The sequence below is a fragment of the Nicotiana attenuata genome, unplaced genomic scaffold (genome assembly GCF_001879085.1).
Source record: "Nicotiana attenuata strain UT unplaced genomic scaffold, NIATTr2, whole genome shotgun sequence".
Taxonomy (NCBI): Eukaryota; Viridiplantae; Streptophyta; class Magnoliopsida; order Solanales; family Solanaceae; genus Nicotiana; species Nicotiana attenuata.
The window spans coordinates 36482-53706 of record NW_017673922.1 but is presented as its reverse complement, the minus strand read 5'-3'; the positions used below and the strand labels follow the sequence as shown (position 1 = coordinate 53706).

The 17225-nt window shown below is 37.0% G+C and overlaps 2 protein-coding genes and 1 pseudogene across 4 annotated transcripts; 1 reads left to right on the top strand and 2 right to left on the bottom strand.

Moving 5' to 3' along the window:
• Positions 1-1390: 1390 nt before the first annotated feature.
• Positions 1391-5771, bottom strand: LOC109217626 (pentatricopeptide repeat-containing protein At1g74900, mitochondrial). 3 transcript variants are annotated; one of them, XM_019381891.1, is made up of 2 exons: positions 3771-5771; positions 1391-2339 (listed from the first exon to the last, which is right to left on the bottom strand). In XM_019381891.1, exon 1 carries the CDS (start codon positions 5667-5669, stop codon positions 4185-4187), a length of 1485 nt encoding a protein of 494 aa, XP_019237436.1. In that variant the 5' UTR covers positions 5670-5771; the 3' UTR covers positions 1391-2339; positions 3771-4184. The 3 variants fall into 3 exon arrangements, with proteins under 3 accessions (XP_019237436.1, XP_019237438.1, XP_019237437.1); XM_019381893.1 differs by lacking the exon at positions 1391-2339 and having other exon boundaries at positions 3715-3977; positions 4068-5771; XM_019381892.1 differs by lacking the exon at positions 1391-2339 and having other exon boundaries at positions 3715-3974; positions 4068-5771.
• A 3449-nt stretch (positions 5772-9220) lies between these two features.
• Positions 9221-15306, top strand: LOC109217625 (annotated as a pseudogene).
• LOC109217627 lies at positions 15171-16628 on the bottom strand. The gene is made up of 3 exons (XM_019381894.1): positions 16474-16628; positions 16303-16391; positions 15171-15552 (listed from the first exon to the last, which is right to left on the bottom strand). The coding sequence occupies exons 1-3, from the start codon at positions 16501-16503 to the stop codon at positions 15399-15401; spliced, it is 273 nt and encodes a 90-aa protein (XP_019237439.1). The 5' UTR covers positions 16504-16628; the 3' UTR covers positions 15171-15398.
• Positions 16629-17225: the final 597 nt, after the last annotated feature.

Genomic DNA, 17225 nt, shown 5'->3' with positions numbered 1-17225 from the left:
CGAATTTATTTTGAACAGGAAAGATTTCTTCGGATAAAGTATGGTGAAGTTGAAGAAAAGAGGAATTGCCAACTCGAGAACAACTGTTGCACATGCATTGTTTCACCGAAATTTTTCTTTTTATTGTTGTAATGTTGTGCTTTTACTCAGTGTGCCACTGAGGTTTTTCCGAGAAAATTTTTTGTATTTCTTGTGAAATGTGTTTTCCTGTTTGTTAAAATTTCTTGACTGCTGCTTGAGTTTAGGATTATTTTTCCAGCATCTGTAAGTACTGCTCTCTTTCAAATCATATTAGCTAATGTGTTTGCATTGAAACATCTGTCGATAATGTCTAAGGTGTATGTGCATCTTCATGACTATTTCTTAAGGTCATAATTTTTCTTCCATGACAACATATCTTAAAGCTATTAGATAACTGTTGAAGCATATCAAATTGTGAACGCCGATCGGTACGGAGAATATAGAGTTTTTGCAGGTTGAGAGTTATGGTTGTTGCTGAATTAAAGCCAAACAAGCAACACTACTGATGAAATGTGAAAGAGAAGGAAATACTGGGTGGTAGAAGCAGAATTCCTCGAAGCTTTCGTTAGTGCAATATATATTTCAAATTCTTATTTTCTTAAGTTGTTATTTGCAATATTTTTGTTTCTCAAATAGGAGTAGTATAATATTATAAGTACTCTAATTTTCAACACTTCTTCTATTTAGTATAAAGTGTATGAGTAAGAGTATTTCTTCAAAAGTTCAGTTTTGAAGGGTTCAAATGATGTATTACTTTCCTGCTGCAAAAGGCCATGTCCAATGTAAACCTTCATATAGTAAGATTGAAAAGTCGTTTCATCTGGATGAAGCTAAAGGTTCATATTTTAATTTTTTGCTTTTATTTTCAAGTGCTTAAAGGTGAGTTTTAACTTATATGCACTATCATTAAAAGTTTAAAAGACTATATTTCAGGAACAATTGTACTTTACCGGTTGTAATGAGTTATTTACCTGTTATAATAATTTATGGTAGATCACAGAGAGATGATTGATTAATGTAAATTGATTCTTTATAAGAAATATTACACTTTTTTTGAAAATTTTCTTATTGACCGCGCAAAGCGCGGGTTAATTTACTAGTTTACTAATTAAGGCTAGATTATGTTAGTCATGGTTCTGCTGCTACTTTTCTGCTTTTTTTGTTTGGATTATTACATTTTATCTTTTAATCTGAGTTTGGTTGGCAACTCCAACAACCTGGGCATTACATGAATCATTATTGCCAGCAGTGTTGGTTTATGCATGCTCATCCTACAAAAGAAGATAAATATAATTACATTTTTGATAAAAGGAAACTATGAAATACAGAAGTACAGATAAAAATGAAAAAGAGGGAACCACACAAGCCTATTGTCTACTTACGAAACTTTTTTTGTTTATGAAAAGGTAGATATTTTATTGAATGGTACCAAGATGGTACTGAGAGATTACACCAGAAAGTGGGGAGCGTCCTTCTACAGATTGAAGAGAATGCACACAGTGAGTTTATGTCAGAGACAATACTGTTCTTAGTCCACAGATTTACAAATGAAATGTTGCCCCTCTTATCACTAAAGCACCTATTGTTTCTCCCTAACAAAGTGTTCCAGTAAGTACAATTAGGAACAGCTTTCCAGAACTGTCTGTTGCCAAAACAACCGCTTATACCAGCAGCATAGGGTAAGTTTGATACTTCCTGGCATGACTCATTGGACCCCAAAAATACTAAGGAACGCTAATCAAATGTGCAATGAAGCAGTATGTGAGAGAGTGATTCATTAGCCTCCTCACAAAGGAAACATCTGCTACACATAGATAGGCCTCTCTTCTGCAAGTGAGTTAAGCAAGCCAGTAGTAATCCAAGTTAAGCGAGCAGCTCTTCGGGGTGCGATTGTCTTCCAGGTAAACTTCCTTGGCCAACTAACTTGAGACTCCTCCTCTATTCTTTAATAGACTTTTGTAGCAAGCATTAACAGTAAACTAGCCATCTTTTCTTCATCTTCCACATTAGAGTGTCAAGAGAAACCGGCTCCAACTTCTGGACATTAATACAATCAATCTCTCAATCATTCATGTTTCTCCTCAGATGTAGCCAGCAGGTTTCATCCACAAGGAGAAAAGCAGTCAGCCGTAGTGCAGTCCTTATTGGAACAGATTGTGTAAAGGTCTGGGAATTGGTCTTTGAGAGGAATATCATCTAGCGACTTGTCTATCCACATTTTTATTCACTTTTCATTGCTTATTTTCAGCTTGATATTCTCAGAAAACTCATCCCAAAGCCCCCTTATGTACTTGTGAAACATTGCAACTAACTCATAACTGAAAATTTACATTCTACAGAATGAGTAGGGTAGAAACACTTGGCTAAAAGAAAATTGCAATATAAGTTCCAAAAGTACCAGATTAAGAGTACTCCAAATAGAACAGAATAAAATTGAGCTGAAAATCTTTACTTTATCAAAAAAAAAAAAAAGAGTTGAAAATCTATTAATATGCATTATTCACTTATATCATGTTAGTAGGGGCTGTAGTAAAGGCAGTGGGAGCTATTAAGTAATATGCATTATTCACTTATATCATGTTAGTAGGGGCTGTAGTAAATGCAGTGGGAGCTATTGTATTAGGAGCACCTATTGGTTTTGAGTATGTAATCTTTTGGTGTTTCTAATCTTTTATAATGACACTGAAGCCTGGAGCCTTAGTTGAAGTTGGATGGAAAAATCTATCCTACAGCATAGATTATGACAATGTCCTTGCATGATCATCAGGTATGCTCTCTATTTTTCACAAAAACCCCAAAGATTGGCAATTCAAACATTCTATTCAGTCACTATATAACAGCATAGATAGGTTTTCCTTGTCGGAAGTAGTAATAGCGGGAAAAGGAAACCGCTGATCCGCGATCCACGCACAGCAATCCAGTAATGCATAAACCAAGTACTTCAAGACTGACTGAAACTAAAAAGCAGATCTCCCAAGGCAACACTCTCCAACAACCTTTAGGTAAGACAAAGGGAAAGGCTTATTCAACTCCTTAAAGAAAAATAAAAAGAAAGGTCATGCCTGCACCCAGGGGTGCGGCCTAGAGGTCAACAAAGTGGGTGAGAACCATGAGGTATCAGGTTCAAACCCCAACAGAGACAAAAACACTAGGTGATTTCTTTAAATTTGTCCAAGCCTTCTAGTACCTGTTGCTGGTGGGAGGTGACAGGTATCCTGTGGAACTAGTCGAGGTGAGCACAAGCTGGCCAGGACACCACAGTTATCACATAAAAAGAAAGAAAGACGCCAAATAGATGAAATCATACATGCATTTTAAATTGCATCAGCAACAATTTCGAATATTATACAATATAGACTTGAATCAATGCAAGTTAGTTAATGATCACGAAAAGATGAACACGAGAATTTCTATCTTTGTGTTGAGTTATAGCTTATTGTTGTTTCAAGCAAAGACCGAAATCACAGAGAAGGTGTCTGAAAATGCGAGGAATTCAAAGTGTCAGCATGTTCATCAACTAGTTTCTTTGGGATCAAGCAGTTGAAGAGAGCACATATAAACTTGAGAGAATTAAATTGCTTATTGAACTGTTGCCCCCTTTTTTGGGTAACAACAACACCATCAAAGTCATTCATCAACTTAGCATTTACGAATCATATTCTTAGATTTTGAACTGCAAAGATTCAGTAAATGTATGACCGCAATTTATTTTCTAAATCTTCATCAAGAATAAAGAGGGAAAAAGGAACCTGTATACACGAATGTGGTTTTAACTGGATGTCACCATCAGTGTCCTTTCTTGTGTATATATTAATAACAAGAAGTGCTGAATTATCCGGTAGAAGCAAAAATGGGAGCATTTTGATATCAATGACATTGTGCACCACCGTTTGCATGATATACCTAATTTGCAACTCCACCTCCTTTAAGTCCTAGGCCAAAGTCAGAGCACCCTGCTAAACAACACAAGTTCTTTTTAGTGGCATGCCTTTTAACTCGGTTTCATCTAAAACTCTTCACATTCATCATACTTATCCACATCTTACCACACTCCAAAATTGAATTTCATGGGAAGCGACAAACTTATCTCATTTAGAGCTTTAAGATTTCATTAAGCTCCAAATAGGCACTCAGTTTGGGTATTATCCGTAAACTGATGTGCTTCACAGTTTAAAATGGTAGGGGAGGCGGCCAGATTTGCTTAGCAACCTCAAAATCTCCTTCGCAAAATCTTGATTACCAGTTAGCAAAAGCCCATTTAGGACCCGGTTGAAGGTAAATTTTCGAGGAAGAAATCCTCTGTCAACCATTTCTGTCAATAGTTTCCCAGCCACTAATAAATCATCTGATTTTTTCCTATCAAACATTGCACTTATCAAAATATTATATGTATCCAAATTAGGTAAACAATCGCCGGTACTCATCCTCTCAAACACCCTCAGGCCCTTCTCAATTTCCCCTTCATCACAATAGTATCGGATGACAACATTATAAGTCTGAACATTTGGTTCACACCCATCCTCTTTCATCTTATCCATATATTCCGTAGCCCTGTCCATTTTTCCAACATGGCACAATCCCCTGATAATGGCATTATAAGTTGTGGCATTCGGCAAATAACCTTTCCTCAACATCTCATCGAACACCAAAATAGCATTTTCCACACTATCTTTCTTACACAAAACTTGTATCAGAGCATTATAAGTTGCAACAGAGGGAAGTATGCCAGCTCCCACCATTTCATTGAACACCTTTTGTGCCTTCTCAACTTCACCCGCAACACCAAATCCGTGAACTACAGTAGTGTAAGTAACAACATCAATATCACATTTCCTCTTCTTCATCTGCAAAAAGAATTCCCAAGCTTCCTTAATCTGTCCTGCTCTAAAGAACCCGTTAAGCATTATGTTATATGTAGTTATTGAGGGATTCAAACCTCTCTCCACCATTTCTTTCAAAATATCTTGTGCTTTAGGTGTTCGCTTAATTAAACAAAACCCGTTCGCAAGTGTGTTATAACTAATCGTATCAGCTCTGAACCTGCTCCTAAACATCTTGAACAAATTATAAGCCATCTCGACCCGTTTAGATTTACAAAGCACGTCAAGGAATGCATTGAAAGAATTCAAATCCTGAGGGCAACCATGTTTATGCATAGACAGGAAAACCTTCAACGCTTTATCAGCTTTCCCAGCAGATACATACCTCTCAGTGATGATAGCGAATGTTTTCGGGCTCGGGCCGAGCCTCCGAGATTGCATTCGGGCCACGAGCTTCCAAACGGTCTTGTAATCGCGCATACGAGCAGCGATGTCAATAGCATGGTCAAAGGCTGTAGCAGAGTGAGCATAGGAACGGTGGTGATCGAGGAGGTTGAAATATTGGAGGGCTTTCGGGCCGTGGTTCCAGAGACGCTTTAGGACAGAGTGAACGAGGTCAGGTGTCCATTGGGTGAGGTTGTGAAGGATATCTGATAATGATTCTGGGTTGGTTTGAAGTATGAGGTTGGAGATTGCGGTGGCGTCTGGTGGTGACTGTGACGGCGATTGTGGTGGTGACGGTGGTGGAAGAGAGGTGAAATGGCGGAGGGAGATGGAAATGGGATTTAGAGGTGCTTTGAGGATTGTAGTATTGTGCAGATTCAACATCTCACCGTTCTGCTGATTATTGCCCTAAACAGTAAAGACTGCCGGCAAACAAGTGTTGATGAACCCTTCAATTCATGTTGGCTAATTTTTTTTATTTTTTTTTAAGGTGGGTAATCGATTAGACTAACCTCTAAAATTAAATTGAATTAGATCAATTCAATATTTTTAAATTTGAATTTAAATATATAAAAACTATACGAAAAATATCACAATATAAATATAATGATAAATACATTATAAAATGTAGGTCCAAATTCTCATAATTTGACTCTGAACTCTGAAGAAGCAAAACATGACAATTTATAGGCTCAAAGATGTTAACTAAGATACATAACAATTAGGTGGGTAAAATATACATATCTGGCTCAACAAGAAAACGCCTATATCACTTCCAAGACTGAACAACACTACTATTTCGCTTTGCAAACACACGGGGCAAGTTCTAGGCATCAAATGCACTGCACAGAATAACACATAAACCTCACACACACACGGCACATAACTCACTCAGGATTGGATTCATCAAGACACTCTAGTCAAAGCAGTTAAGCAAAGTTAAAATCATACAATTTAAGGTACTTCTACAAGAGTCAAAAATTGAGCCTAAGCGTCACAACCAAAGTACTCACTATTCTCAAGGCATAACAAAGTCAAGAGATGTTGCTTCAATTCAAAACTCAACACAATGGCTCCTATTCCTAAAAAAAAAATTAACTACACCCGGTTCAAACAAAACCCTTGGAAAAGAACCGCGGCACAAAGAAAAACCAAGGGGGAATTATTACACTACCTAACAAAAGAAAATCTTTTTTTTTAGACTTAAATCCCTCAAGAAAATTGTCTAATAGATCCATCGTCGGAAAAAGTCCAATCTTTTAATAAAAAAAATTATTAATCTAACACAACTAAAATAGCGTAGAAAGTCACCCAGACGATCTCCTCACCCCACACTTAAAATTTTGCATTGTCCCCAATGCACACCATAACTAATAAAAAGGATAAAAGAGACTCCCTGGTGGGCCAAAGGTCGAAGCACTACAGCTCATGGGGTACTCGGACTTCTCCCCAACTTGGTCCTTCGTGCGGGTACCTCACACTTAGTTCCAACCATTTGGTTTGCTGTTGCATTCTTCCAATACATTTGCTTTCCATGCTCCTAGAAAATAAAAAAATTGACACTACAAAAATAATACAATTAAAAAAATAAAAATAAAAAAATAAATAAAAGAAAGCAATAAAGCTGGGTTGCCTCCCAACAAGCGCTTGATTTAACGTCGCGGCACGACGTGAATCACTTTCTGCCTCCAATTTGAACTTATGAATCGGACCCCAAGTTTTGATTCTGCTATATGATCATGCTCCTGGGGTGGTGGAACGAATCTGACTGGCCCAATAAAATAATGTAGTATTCTGAACTTCTTGGCCTTTAGATGAGGTGTGTAATCCCGATTTTCTGGCAAGAAGAATTCCAGAATGTAAGCACTTTGTTCCTCATTCCTTGACTCCTTAAATGGCTCGGACGACTCTATTTCCATATCATCATCTAAACACAATGTAGAAAAATGCTTGGAGTGAGGACCAATGCGCATAACTACATGAACATTGGGATTGTCTACATTCTCAACACTAATGACAATAGAGTCAACTAAATATGTATCCTCAATATCCTTGGTTGACTCTAGTATCTCTTCTACAACATCGACATCCTCAAAATCTAGTGTGATTGATTGTTGGTGTTCTACTCTAGCCTCCTCCTCTAGCTCATCAATTTCTGTATCTAATTCACGCTCTTCTTGGATACTATTCACAATATTGGCTTGTTGAGCATTAAAAACTTCAACCAGTTGACTCATGTGAACTTTCAAGTTGTGAATAGTTTCCTCCTGCCTTTCTATCCGCAGTAGTAATTTACTCTGTTGTTCCAAAATGCACTTTAACATATCTTCGAGCTTCTTTAGGTCAGCTTCCCTAGGTTCTTTGTTCCTATTAACTTCACCAGAAAAAGAAGAACAATCAAAGTAAGGGGTTGGGGGAAGGTAAGAAATATAAGCACAACCGTGAAAGTGACCATCTTGACCACCACACATATCACACACATTCCACACATAAGATTGAGTTGGTGCACAAAACTCGCTCTCAGGAATATTTTGATAATTTTGCCCTAGGTGGTTTCCTTCACAATATGCATAAGGAGGATCAAAAGTAGAATTACCAACAACAAAATTCTCATAATTCCATGATGTCATGTTTCTCAAATAAATAAATAAAACTAAAATAAAAAAAATAAAAAAATCAAATAATAAAATAAAAGTTCAAACTTGAAACCTAGCAATATGTACACCTACAACTACACCGTTAGTTCCCCGGCAACGGCGCCAAAATTTGATCACGCCCAACTATGCCTTATAAAAAGGACTAAGCGGTCGCTGCAAATATAATCCGGTTTACAAGTCCGGAGTCGAATCCCACAGAGAACTAAGGTTTAGCTACAGCTGTTCACTATCACCAAGAAGACAAGCTTGAACAATTCCTAACTTATAGATATTAAGATTCTTGTGTTTAACTAATTAACTAACAAATTAAAATAGTAAATTAACAACTAACGATACTGAGGGTTAGAGAAAAGATTAAGGAGGTCTAGAGTTATGATTTCCCCTATTGTCGGAATCCTTCCCGCTATGTCTTCTATAATTTCGCCTAAGTATTCTCTACCGATCATGAGCACTCTTATTACCGTAAATCTCTCCCGAGTAATTACGACAATTTACTAGACGCACTCTCCCGAGCTACGCTAGCTGGCTTTTAATACAGCTCACTTTTCAGATCGCACCCAAGGCGTTCATTATCCCCTAATCCCACCTTTAAACCCTCGTTATTGATCCCTCATATACTCTGGGAGTGGCGTTTGTTCAACAATTACCTAAATATGCACCTCTCCCGAGTTATGCTACTAAATAGGACAGCTAATGAGAGCTCCTCAACCAACCACATATAAACGTAGTTGAACAATAGAGAAAGTTATTGGCTCATATTATATAAAAACATAACAAGAATTTATCCACAAAGGTTCTATCAAACTCTAGATAAAAAATTAGCTATTCATAATAGTATGTAAAACTACAATACTAAAAGTCATAACCAACAATGAAAAATAGGAAGAGGAAGGAAAAAACTCGTAGAAGAATTCTCGCCTTGCTCCCAATGTGTTCTTGCCTCCTAGGTCGAATTCTAGTCTCAAAATATGTCCCATCTCTCCTTCAAAATAGGTTTAGGACCCCTTTTATACAAGTTGGAATATTGTAGGACCGAAATAAACTTGTCCCGGGCGAAATAGGACTTCTTTTTACGCCTGGAGGGGCGCGGCCGCGGTCAAAACGCGACGGTAGGACCGCGGGCCAGACAAGCTCTCTGATTTCTGCGCCTGCGGGCAGTTCCGCCATCGCGGCTTTCGACTGCATTTTCACCCTGTTCTGTTTGGAATTTGATAAAGACGTAAACATGAAAGTTGTAGCCTTTGAATTAGCTTTCTAACCATATATTGTGTGAGCCCAATGGATTCTGAGCAAAAAGTTATGTCCATTTTGCTAGACAGTGCGCAAATATGCCTCCTCAAGTCTTCGTTCGTACTAATTATCAAATTTGACCCCAGAATACGATCCGGTCTAATTCCTCTTTTACTCAGACTTCAAAGCTTCAAATCACTTAAATTCATTCCATAATATCTATATAGCTCGAATCACACCTACAAGGCATAAACACACAACTAGTGCAAAACACTAGCGATTAAAGCGCAAACTCAATTAAAGTACAGTAAATTCGAGTGTAATAAGCGACTAAAATATGCAATTATAGCCTATCATCAGACCTTCAGTTTTAGCATTTATAGCCAGGCACAGATTGCTACAGCCTCAGAGAATTTGAACTAGTGGAGTTTATATTTGAAAGAACTTCTAAGAAATGACCCTTACCGGATTGAAGACATGGATATGTATTCAGATGTGCTTTATGATATTGTAAAGGAATGTTATTCAGCACTAAGGTACTTGCAACGAGAGTATTTTTGACAGGTAAATACAGGCCAGAATCTTGTTTCATTATGGGAAACTTATTACAGTTTTAGGAATGAGAAGTCTGTAATGTATTTTCGGAGGGCTCTCAAATTGAATAAAATTAATTATGAGCTTGGACACTTATGTGGTCATGAGTATGTAGAGATGAAAAAGTAAAAAATATCATGGTATAGCCAGTTTCTACATGCGGTCAATAAAAATAATAGCAGCGTTTATCAAGTCAATGAAAAATAGCCACTATTTTGCTGCAACAGGGACCGGTCCAGTATAATATACGGGAGTTCTGGTGCATTTGTGTACGAACTCCAGCATATTATGCTGGACCGGTATACTTTGCTAACTCCTGTAAAATTTGCGGGAGACTGGAGCACCAGTGCTCCAAACTCCAGTATATTATACTGGACAATTATACTTGCTGGAACTCCCGTAAAATTTGCGGGAGTTCCAGCATAATTATGCTTGAACTCCCGTAAAATTTGCGGGAGTTCCAACATAGTTATCCTGGAACTCCCGTAAAATTTACGGGAGTTCAAGCATACTTATGCTGGAACTCCCATAAAATTTGCGGGCGTATTTTTCCGGATTTTGAACAGTGTTTCGCTCAGATTTAAAGTGGCTAAATTTCGATGACTTTTGAAACTTGGCTATTTTTCAACGACCAGTGGCAAATCTGGCTATTTTTTAATTTCTCCCGATGAAAAACACACCAGCCGCAGTTGATGCGTATAGGCGGATGGGGACATCAGGACATTGTAGCACGTAATTTTTGCCCCACATGAATTACTCCTACAGAATTCCAAAGAATTAGATTTTTTCTTTTAATTGTTTATCATTTTAGGAATTATTGTAGAATTTTCTTAATTATTTGTATTTTTTCTGTGCATGTTTAATTTTATTTAATTAGTGAAAATACAAAAATACTTTGCATTTGCATTTAGGATTTAATTTTTGCATTTTTAGATTAATTAGTAAATTGGTTGTTTTACAAAAATAGAAAAAATCACAAAAAAAATAACTCACTTTGCATTTTAACTTTTAATTTTTGAATTTTATAGTTTTTCTTTTAATGTAGGAGTTATTTAATTTTTTTATAAATACTTTAACTAGTAATTAGCTTAATTTGGTAGATTAATTTAGTTTCAAGAGTTAATTTAGGTTTTTAAATTAATTTGGAAAAGAAAAGGAAAATTTGAAATTGAAAGAGAAAAGAAAAGAAAATACAAGGAAGTCTGATTTTTGGGCTATTTTAATTAAATTTCCCCAGGCCCCAATCCAATTCCCCCCCAAAAGACCCGTCAATCCAGCCCAACTCTATCCCATACCCGGTCCAAATTAGTTGGTCTTTCAGACATTCAAACGACGTAGTATAAGGCCAATACTACGCCGTTTCGAGTTCTCTAATAATAAATTAATCCTGGCCATCTATTTGACTTCATCCAACGGCCAAGTAACCCTCCCCTATCTTAAATAAAATTGTCCGAACCCCTCAGATTAATCTCGTACCCCCTTCACTTCACCTTCCTCATCTCAGACAAACCCTAACGCCGCCCCAAATTCTTCACCTTCTCCGGTGGCGGTGCCACCTCAAACCACCACCAAATTTACACCATAAAATCCTCACAACCTCCCCTTTTCCAATCCCTAACCAGTTTACCTTGAATCACTCTAGAGCATCTCGAATCTTCAATTGAGACAATCCGGCCAAAACCCTAAAACTCCAAATCTCCCCAAATCGTCAAGTTCAACGAATGATTAGGGTCGGAACTGGCTTTGCTCGTCTGTTCTTGACAAGAACACGTGATTAGGGCCAATTCCGGCTCAAAATCGAAGGTTGTTGAAGCCAGGTCCAGCCTGTCGTCCGTCTGCCCCTATTAGGTATTTCAGTCTTTGTTTTCTTTCATTGGTTTTCGTTTTATTCCTATTTTCATCTTCTTCTGTTTCTCTTCTTTTCTTTCTTATTTTTTTTTAAAATCATTTCTGCATGCCTGTTAATTCTAGTTTATTTTTAGCCAGCATATTTTTTTAGTTTGATTCTGTTGTTTGATTACACTCCAGTTCCCTCTTATTTTATTTTAATTGGAATCCCTGGCTTCAGGAGTTCATATAACTCCGAATTGGCCATTTTCTTAGGTTTTCTGTTGGGTTTTGATTCACAAAGAAGGGGGTCAGTCTGGGTTTGTAAGCCTAGGTTTTGGGTTGATTCTTGGGTATATTTGACCCACATTTGGTCTTGAGCGTAAATAACAGAAGCCTAAAGGGTAGTTTAGGATTTTAGTTAAGGGGAATCTTGTATAACTGAATAGGAAACTTCTTGGAAGGTGGGGGAAAGGGACTGACCTAGCAAACAGGACCAAAATTTAGGGTAAAAGTGAACAATTTGAAAATCGAAGAAGGAGTAATGGTTGAAATTTGAAAATATCTCTGCTGTCCTAAAGGATTTGTATAAAAGGGCATGTTCCCTTCATTGTCGGAGAGATTTTTAGAGAATTAGAACCCTAAACATTTCAGAAACGGCCGAGCTCCTTCAGATTCTGAAAACACTAAAAACTATTTGCATCTTGTAGTGGAAATCTGCTTGTTTTTGTTCCTTGTTTCATTGTTGATCAGAATTTTCTAAAAAAGCTCCAAGAATTGTGTTCATTTGGGTTTAATTTGGTTTGAAAGAAGCTGGTTCTGCTGTGCTTGTTTTGCTGAAACTGTAAGCTGATACTGCTGCTGATTTCTTTCACTTTCCTTTGTTTTGATCTTTTCAGGTATTTCTTTGAACCTTGAATGGCAAATGAAGCTGTGAATGTGGCTTTTTGTATGGAAAGTGTGGTGTCTGTTGAAATTCAATAAAAGATGGCTTGTGTCTGCAACTTGATTTTCATATGTTTACTTAAGCTATTCAACCTCTTGTCTATTTCTCCTTCTACCTCTTTCTTAAAATCATAGATCTATAGTAGTAGATGTTTTAGTAGTTCATGCTTAAGTATTAAGTCTGTACAAAAGTTTGAAGTGGAACCATGTTAATTAGCTTGATCTTCTGCATTTTCTTTTAGTTGAACTGAGTTTAATCGGTCTCAAGCTCAATTGATTGAATATTCCTTTGAAAAAGGGGTCGATTGGATTCTTCCCCAATTGCATGGAAATGGTCGGTAGTTTATTGAAGGTTATTATCTAGTATGTATTTGGTTCCAATGGTTCGGATTACTGGTTGTTTGTTCATTCCACAAGTTAGGGTCTGTTACATTCCACTTATTAGATAACTGTTCTCTTAAATGGCCCAGAATTTTGGTTAAACAGTGTTGAACTCATATGTAAATTGATATAGTGTGCGTATGAATCACGAGGGACAGAGGTGAATAACTTAGGTAATGACAATTCGATGTTCAAATCTGTTAAAAATCTCGAATGGGTGGCATAATGTTTTATATATTGTTGTTCCTTTTTTGTCCTCCAAATTTTTGCTGCTGTGTTGTTTGCCGTATTTGGGCTCAATGTCAAGCCCAAAAGAACACTTATTCCCTCTCTCAGATCTGCTTGGGCATTTTATGTTGGGTGGGCTGGTTTATATCTGAAGCCCAGCGGCCCTTTGGACTTGCGTCTGGGTCCAATCCGCTGCCACCAACTTGTTTCTCATTCTGAAAATGGGCTCGCCTTTGAAGCCCAGTCCAAGGCACAACTCATGATCGATTAGATTCCAAATTAGATTAATTTTGCATTGGATTGAACAAGGGTTCCTTAAGTAAACGTATTTAGTTTAGATTGGGGGGCGCCATATCAACGAAACCTACAAATTATGGCTCCCATATAAATTATTAATTTTGTATTAAATAAGCTTGAACAATGGTAGATCGCCTTAGGCACGTAATGTTTAGTTCTAGATTGCCTCTAAAAAACGCTTATTCCCTTTTAAAACCATTTGAGGCGTGCCATGCCAAATAAAATCCTTAACCCATGGCCCTCATTTAATTAATTTTAACTCCTATAAATCGAGGTGTGCCATTATTAAATTCTCCATTGCCCTCCAAACCTTGATATTAATTTGAAATTTCGTAGTCGCTTTAGGCGCGCTGTTTAAATTGATTTTCTTTTATTTATTAAATTCGGGTGTGCATTTCATGTGACCTAATTTCAATTCTCAACAACGTTAAGTAAAATATGTCGTGGACCGCGGGTGCATTTCATGTGGCGTGGTTCAAGGCGTGTTTTAAATAACGTTGAACCTTCCTAAAAAATAATTAAAAGCGGTTAACAGGTTAAAATGTACCATCGGCTAAAACATGTTTTAAATCAGATAATAGGCCAATTATAATAGTTTAAGCGACCGTGCTAGAACCACGAAACCCGGGATTGTCTAACACCTTCTCCTGGGTTAACAGAATTCCTTATTCAGAATTTCTGGTTCGCAGACTTCAAAAGGAAAGTCGAATTTTCTCGATTTGGGATTTAAAATAAACCGGTTACTTGGGACACCAATTAAAATATTCCAAGTGGCGACTCTTAATCCCATTTCGAATAATGTTACTTTAATTGAAAAAACTCCCTTATGTACCCTCGGGTGTGTAAAAAGGAGGTGTGACAGACGTAAATCCATGTGATTATCGAGCCTGGTATGGATTAGGACAAGCATATATATGAGATGATGGGGATACCATTTTATGCTCTTCAATAATATTTTAAAAAGTCAGTGTTGTTGCAGCCGAAGGATTGTCGATTGTGGATAGTTGTGGCCCAGTATTACGAAACAGAACAGCTGCACATGCTTGAGTTGAGGAGGCAATATTCAAATGTTACAGAAGGGACGCAAACTGTAAAGACAGAGAAGCAATTGCTCCTCACCAGCTAGCTTAAATGCATTCTGAACTTGGTTATTTCGAAAAGGCAGCATTTTACTACAAGAATTTGGAAAGGATGGAAGCTGAAGAACGAAAAGGTTTAAATCTGGTTGAATCTTTAATGTGTCTTGCCAGATATTGTAAAGCACAACAGAGATTTGAAGATGCAGAGTTCAATTGCACCCGCTTTCTTGATTATTCTGGCCCAGTAAGTTTTACCTCTTATTAAGTAACTCACTAAAGAGTCAATTTCTCTCTATGATAAGTTAAAATATGTTCTGCTAAATCATTCTGGAAAACAACACTTTTAGCAGCTTCCTCAATATATTTGGTCATTAATGCAGAAGAAGCAAACAACAAAGAGTCTGCTTAAAGGAATAAGATATGAAATTGGATGTTGAGCTTTTGAAATAGGGGGTAGAAATGGTTTAAGGGCAAAAGAATGCAGATATAGTAATTGTATTTTTATTTAGAAAAGTTGGCCTGTTGGTCCATCGTTTGTGAGATCATTTCATGGACTGCCACTTTGGCTGAATTTTGTAAAATTATTAATAGTATGTTTTTCTACATCTAATCAACATGATGCGTGTAGGACAAACTGCATTTTAGTGTTTGTTAAGAGTAGCACCTTGAATATCATTCAGAAAAACCATTCGAATATAGGACATATACTCTCAATACAAGCTGTCACAAAGAAGTCACTACCATATTTTACAGACACGCCATACTGCAATACATCCAGCACAACAGATAAGAGTCGATCAGATCACATTACGAATCTTGATTCAAGATGATAAGGGTGAAGTCTGATAACTTTATTCGAACCGAGTTAAAGGAGATTAATTCTTTTGTGGATCACTGAAGAACCTATTGAGGGAAGGGAAAATTTCTGGTGGTCTACTACGAGCAAACTTTCTAACAGCATGTTCAGCATATTTTTGTCCCTCTTCAAAGTTGTCCAGAACACCGGCAGCTCTTTTCTCCTTGCTTACCCTGTCCCGTGATATTATTAAACAAGAAAAATGGTAAGTTCTTGTCCGGTGTAAAGAACAGTAGATATACAAATGTTGCTGCAAATATTCAAATACATTGTTGGCATAAGTCTGTTATCACTACAACTAGGCATGGAATTTATGATACTAGTTTGACTTGTTTATCAAAGTTGATTTGAAATTTTGGAGTATTATTAACCCTTTTCCTGTCTTTAATTAGCTTGTTCTTTTTATCATAGCTTTTTATAATGGGGAAAGGGGAATTGTTCCTACATATATAGTCTTAGTATAATTTAACAGATCATATAACTTTAATAGCAAAAACTAGATGAGATGTCAAGGCTGCACGCAAACTGGCCCAAACATTACGGTTATCCAAAAATAAAAAAAAACTGATGAAATGATGATGGATAACAAAGATTTGGGCAATTCACAACGTTTTTGTTCTTATTTTCATTGAAGAAAAGTGGAAGATCTACTAAGTAAGCCCATATTGACCATGAATGTAGCCAAGTCAGCTTTAGCCTTTAGCCATTAGCAGGCAGGGGAAAGAAGAGAATCCAAGGTATCCAAAGGGTAACAAGTAAGGGCGAAAACCTATTTGAAAGGAATTGACCAAAAGAAAAGCATATGCTCGTATTTCCATCAGAGGAATTGACCAAAACTACTGTAGAAATATACTAAATCATACTGAGAAATAGAGTAATAACAAAAATATAAGCAAGAATTTGAGGAGAGAAACAAGGCGAACCTGACTTCAGGATTGATACGCATATTACGAACCAACTGAAGTCCACAGATTCCGATGGCAACACCTACGGCTGCAAACAGTGGATATACCTGTACTCACACATTCATTTTGCATCCATAAGCTTAGAAATTTCGGAAATTTTGAAACAAAAAAGTGAAGGATAAAAGATACCTCAGGCCTGAGCCAGCGATTAGTAGCCATGGAAAGAAGCTGTTTGATTACAAAACCACAAGGGCAATGAACAAAGGATGAATTACAGAGAGAGACAAGGATAGAGATGGGGATTGAGGAGTACTAGTACAATAATGGAGAGCAATAAACAAGTTTATCTTGTTTTAGGTATTGGAGAAGTTGATGTTGATTGGATGATGGTTCTGACATTATCATTGGCTTACTACCAATCACTCAAAGCCACGTTTCAACACCTGACAAGGATAACTTTTAGAACCCACCACTAGCCAGAAAAAAGGGAAAAAGAATTAGAAAAGCCAAAAGCTAAGCCTTAAACATATTCCGATACATGCGCTGAGAATTTAACCCACGGGGCTAATAGCCTGTTTGGCCAAGCTTCTTTTGATGCAAAAGGCTTTCTTTTGTCAGAAGTATTTTTTTTTTCTAAAATTAAGGTGCTTGGCCAAGCTTTTGAAAGGAAAAAGGTGCTTTTGAGGAGAAGCAGAAGCAGTTTTGGAGAAGCAGAAAAAAAAAATAGCTTATCTCCAAAGCACTTTTGATAAAAATATACTTAGAAGCAGTTTTTTAAAGCTTGGCCAAACACTAATTGCTGCTCAGAAGTGTTTTTCAAATTAATTAGCCAAACACAAACAGCTTCTCACCAAAAATACTTTTGAGAAAAGCACTTGTAATAAAAAACACTTCTCAACATAAACTTATTTTTGCAGCTTGGCCAAAACGGGCTATAAACC

Excerpts from the sequence above, each read along its gene's own strand:
- LOC109217626 (XM_019381891.1), bottom strand. The coding sequence starts at position 5,669 with ATGTTGAATCTGCACAATACTACAATCCTCAAAGCACCTCTAAATCCC.
- LOC109217627 (XM_019381894.1), bottom strand. The coding sequence starts at position 16,503 with ATGGCTACTAATCGCTGGCTCAGGCCTGAG. Across the intron at positions 16,392-16,473 it reads ATCGCTGGCTCAGGCCTGAG|GTATATCCACTGTTTGCAGC; the intron begins GTATCTTTTATC and ends GTGTGAGTACAG. Across the intron at positions 15,553-16,302 it reads CGTATCAATCCTGAAGTCAG|GGTAAGCAAGGAGAAAAGAG; the intron begins GTTCGCCTTGTT and ends ATCACGGGACAG.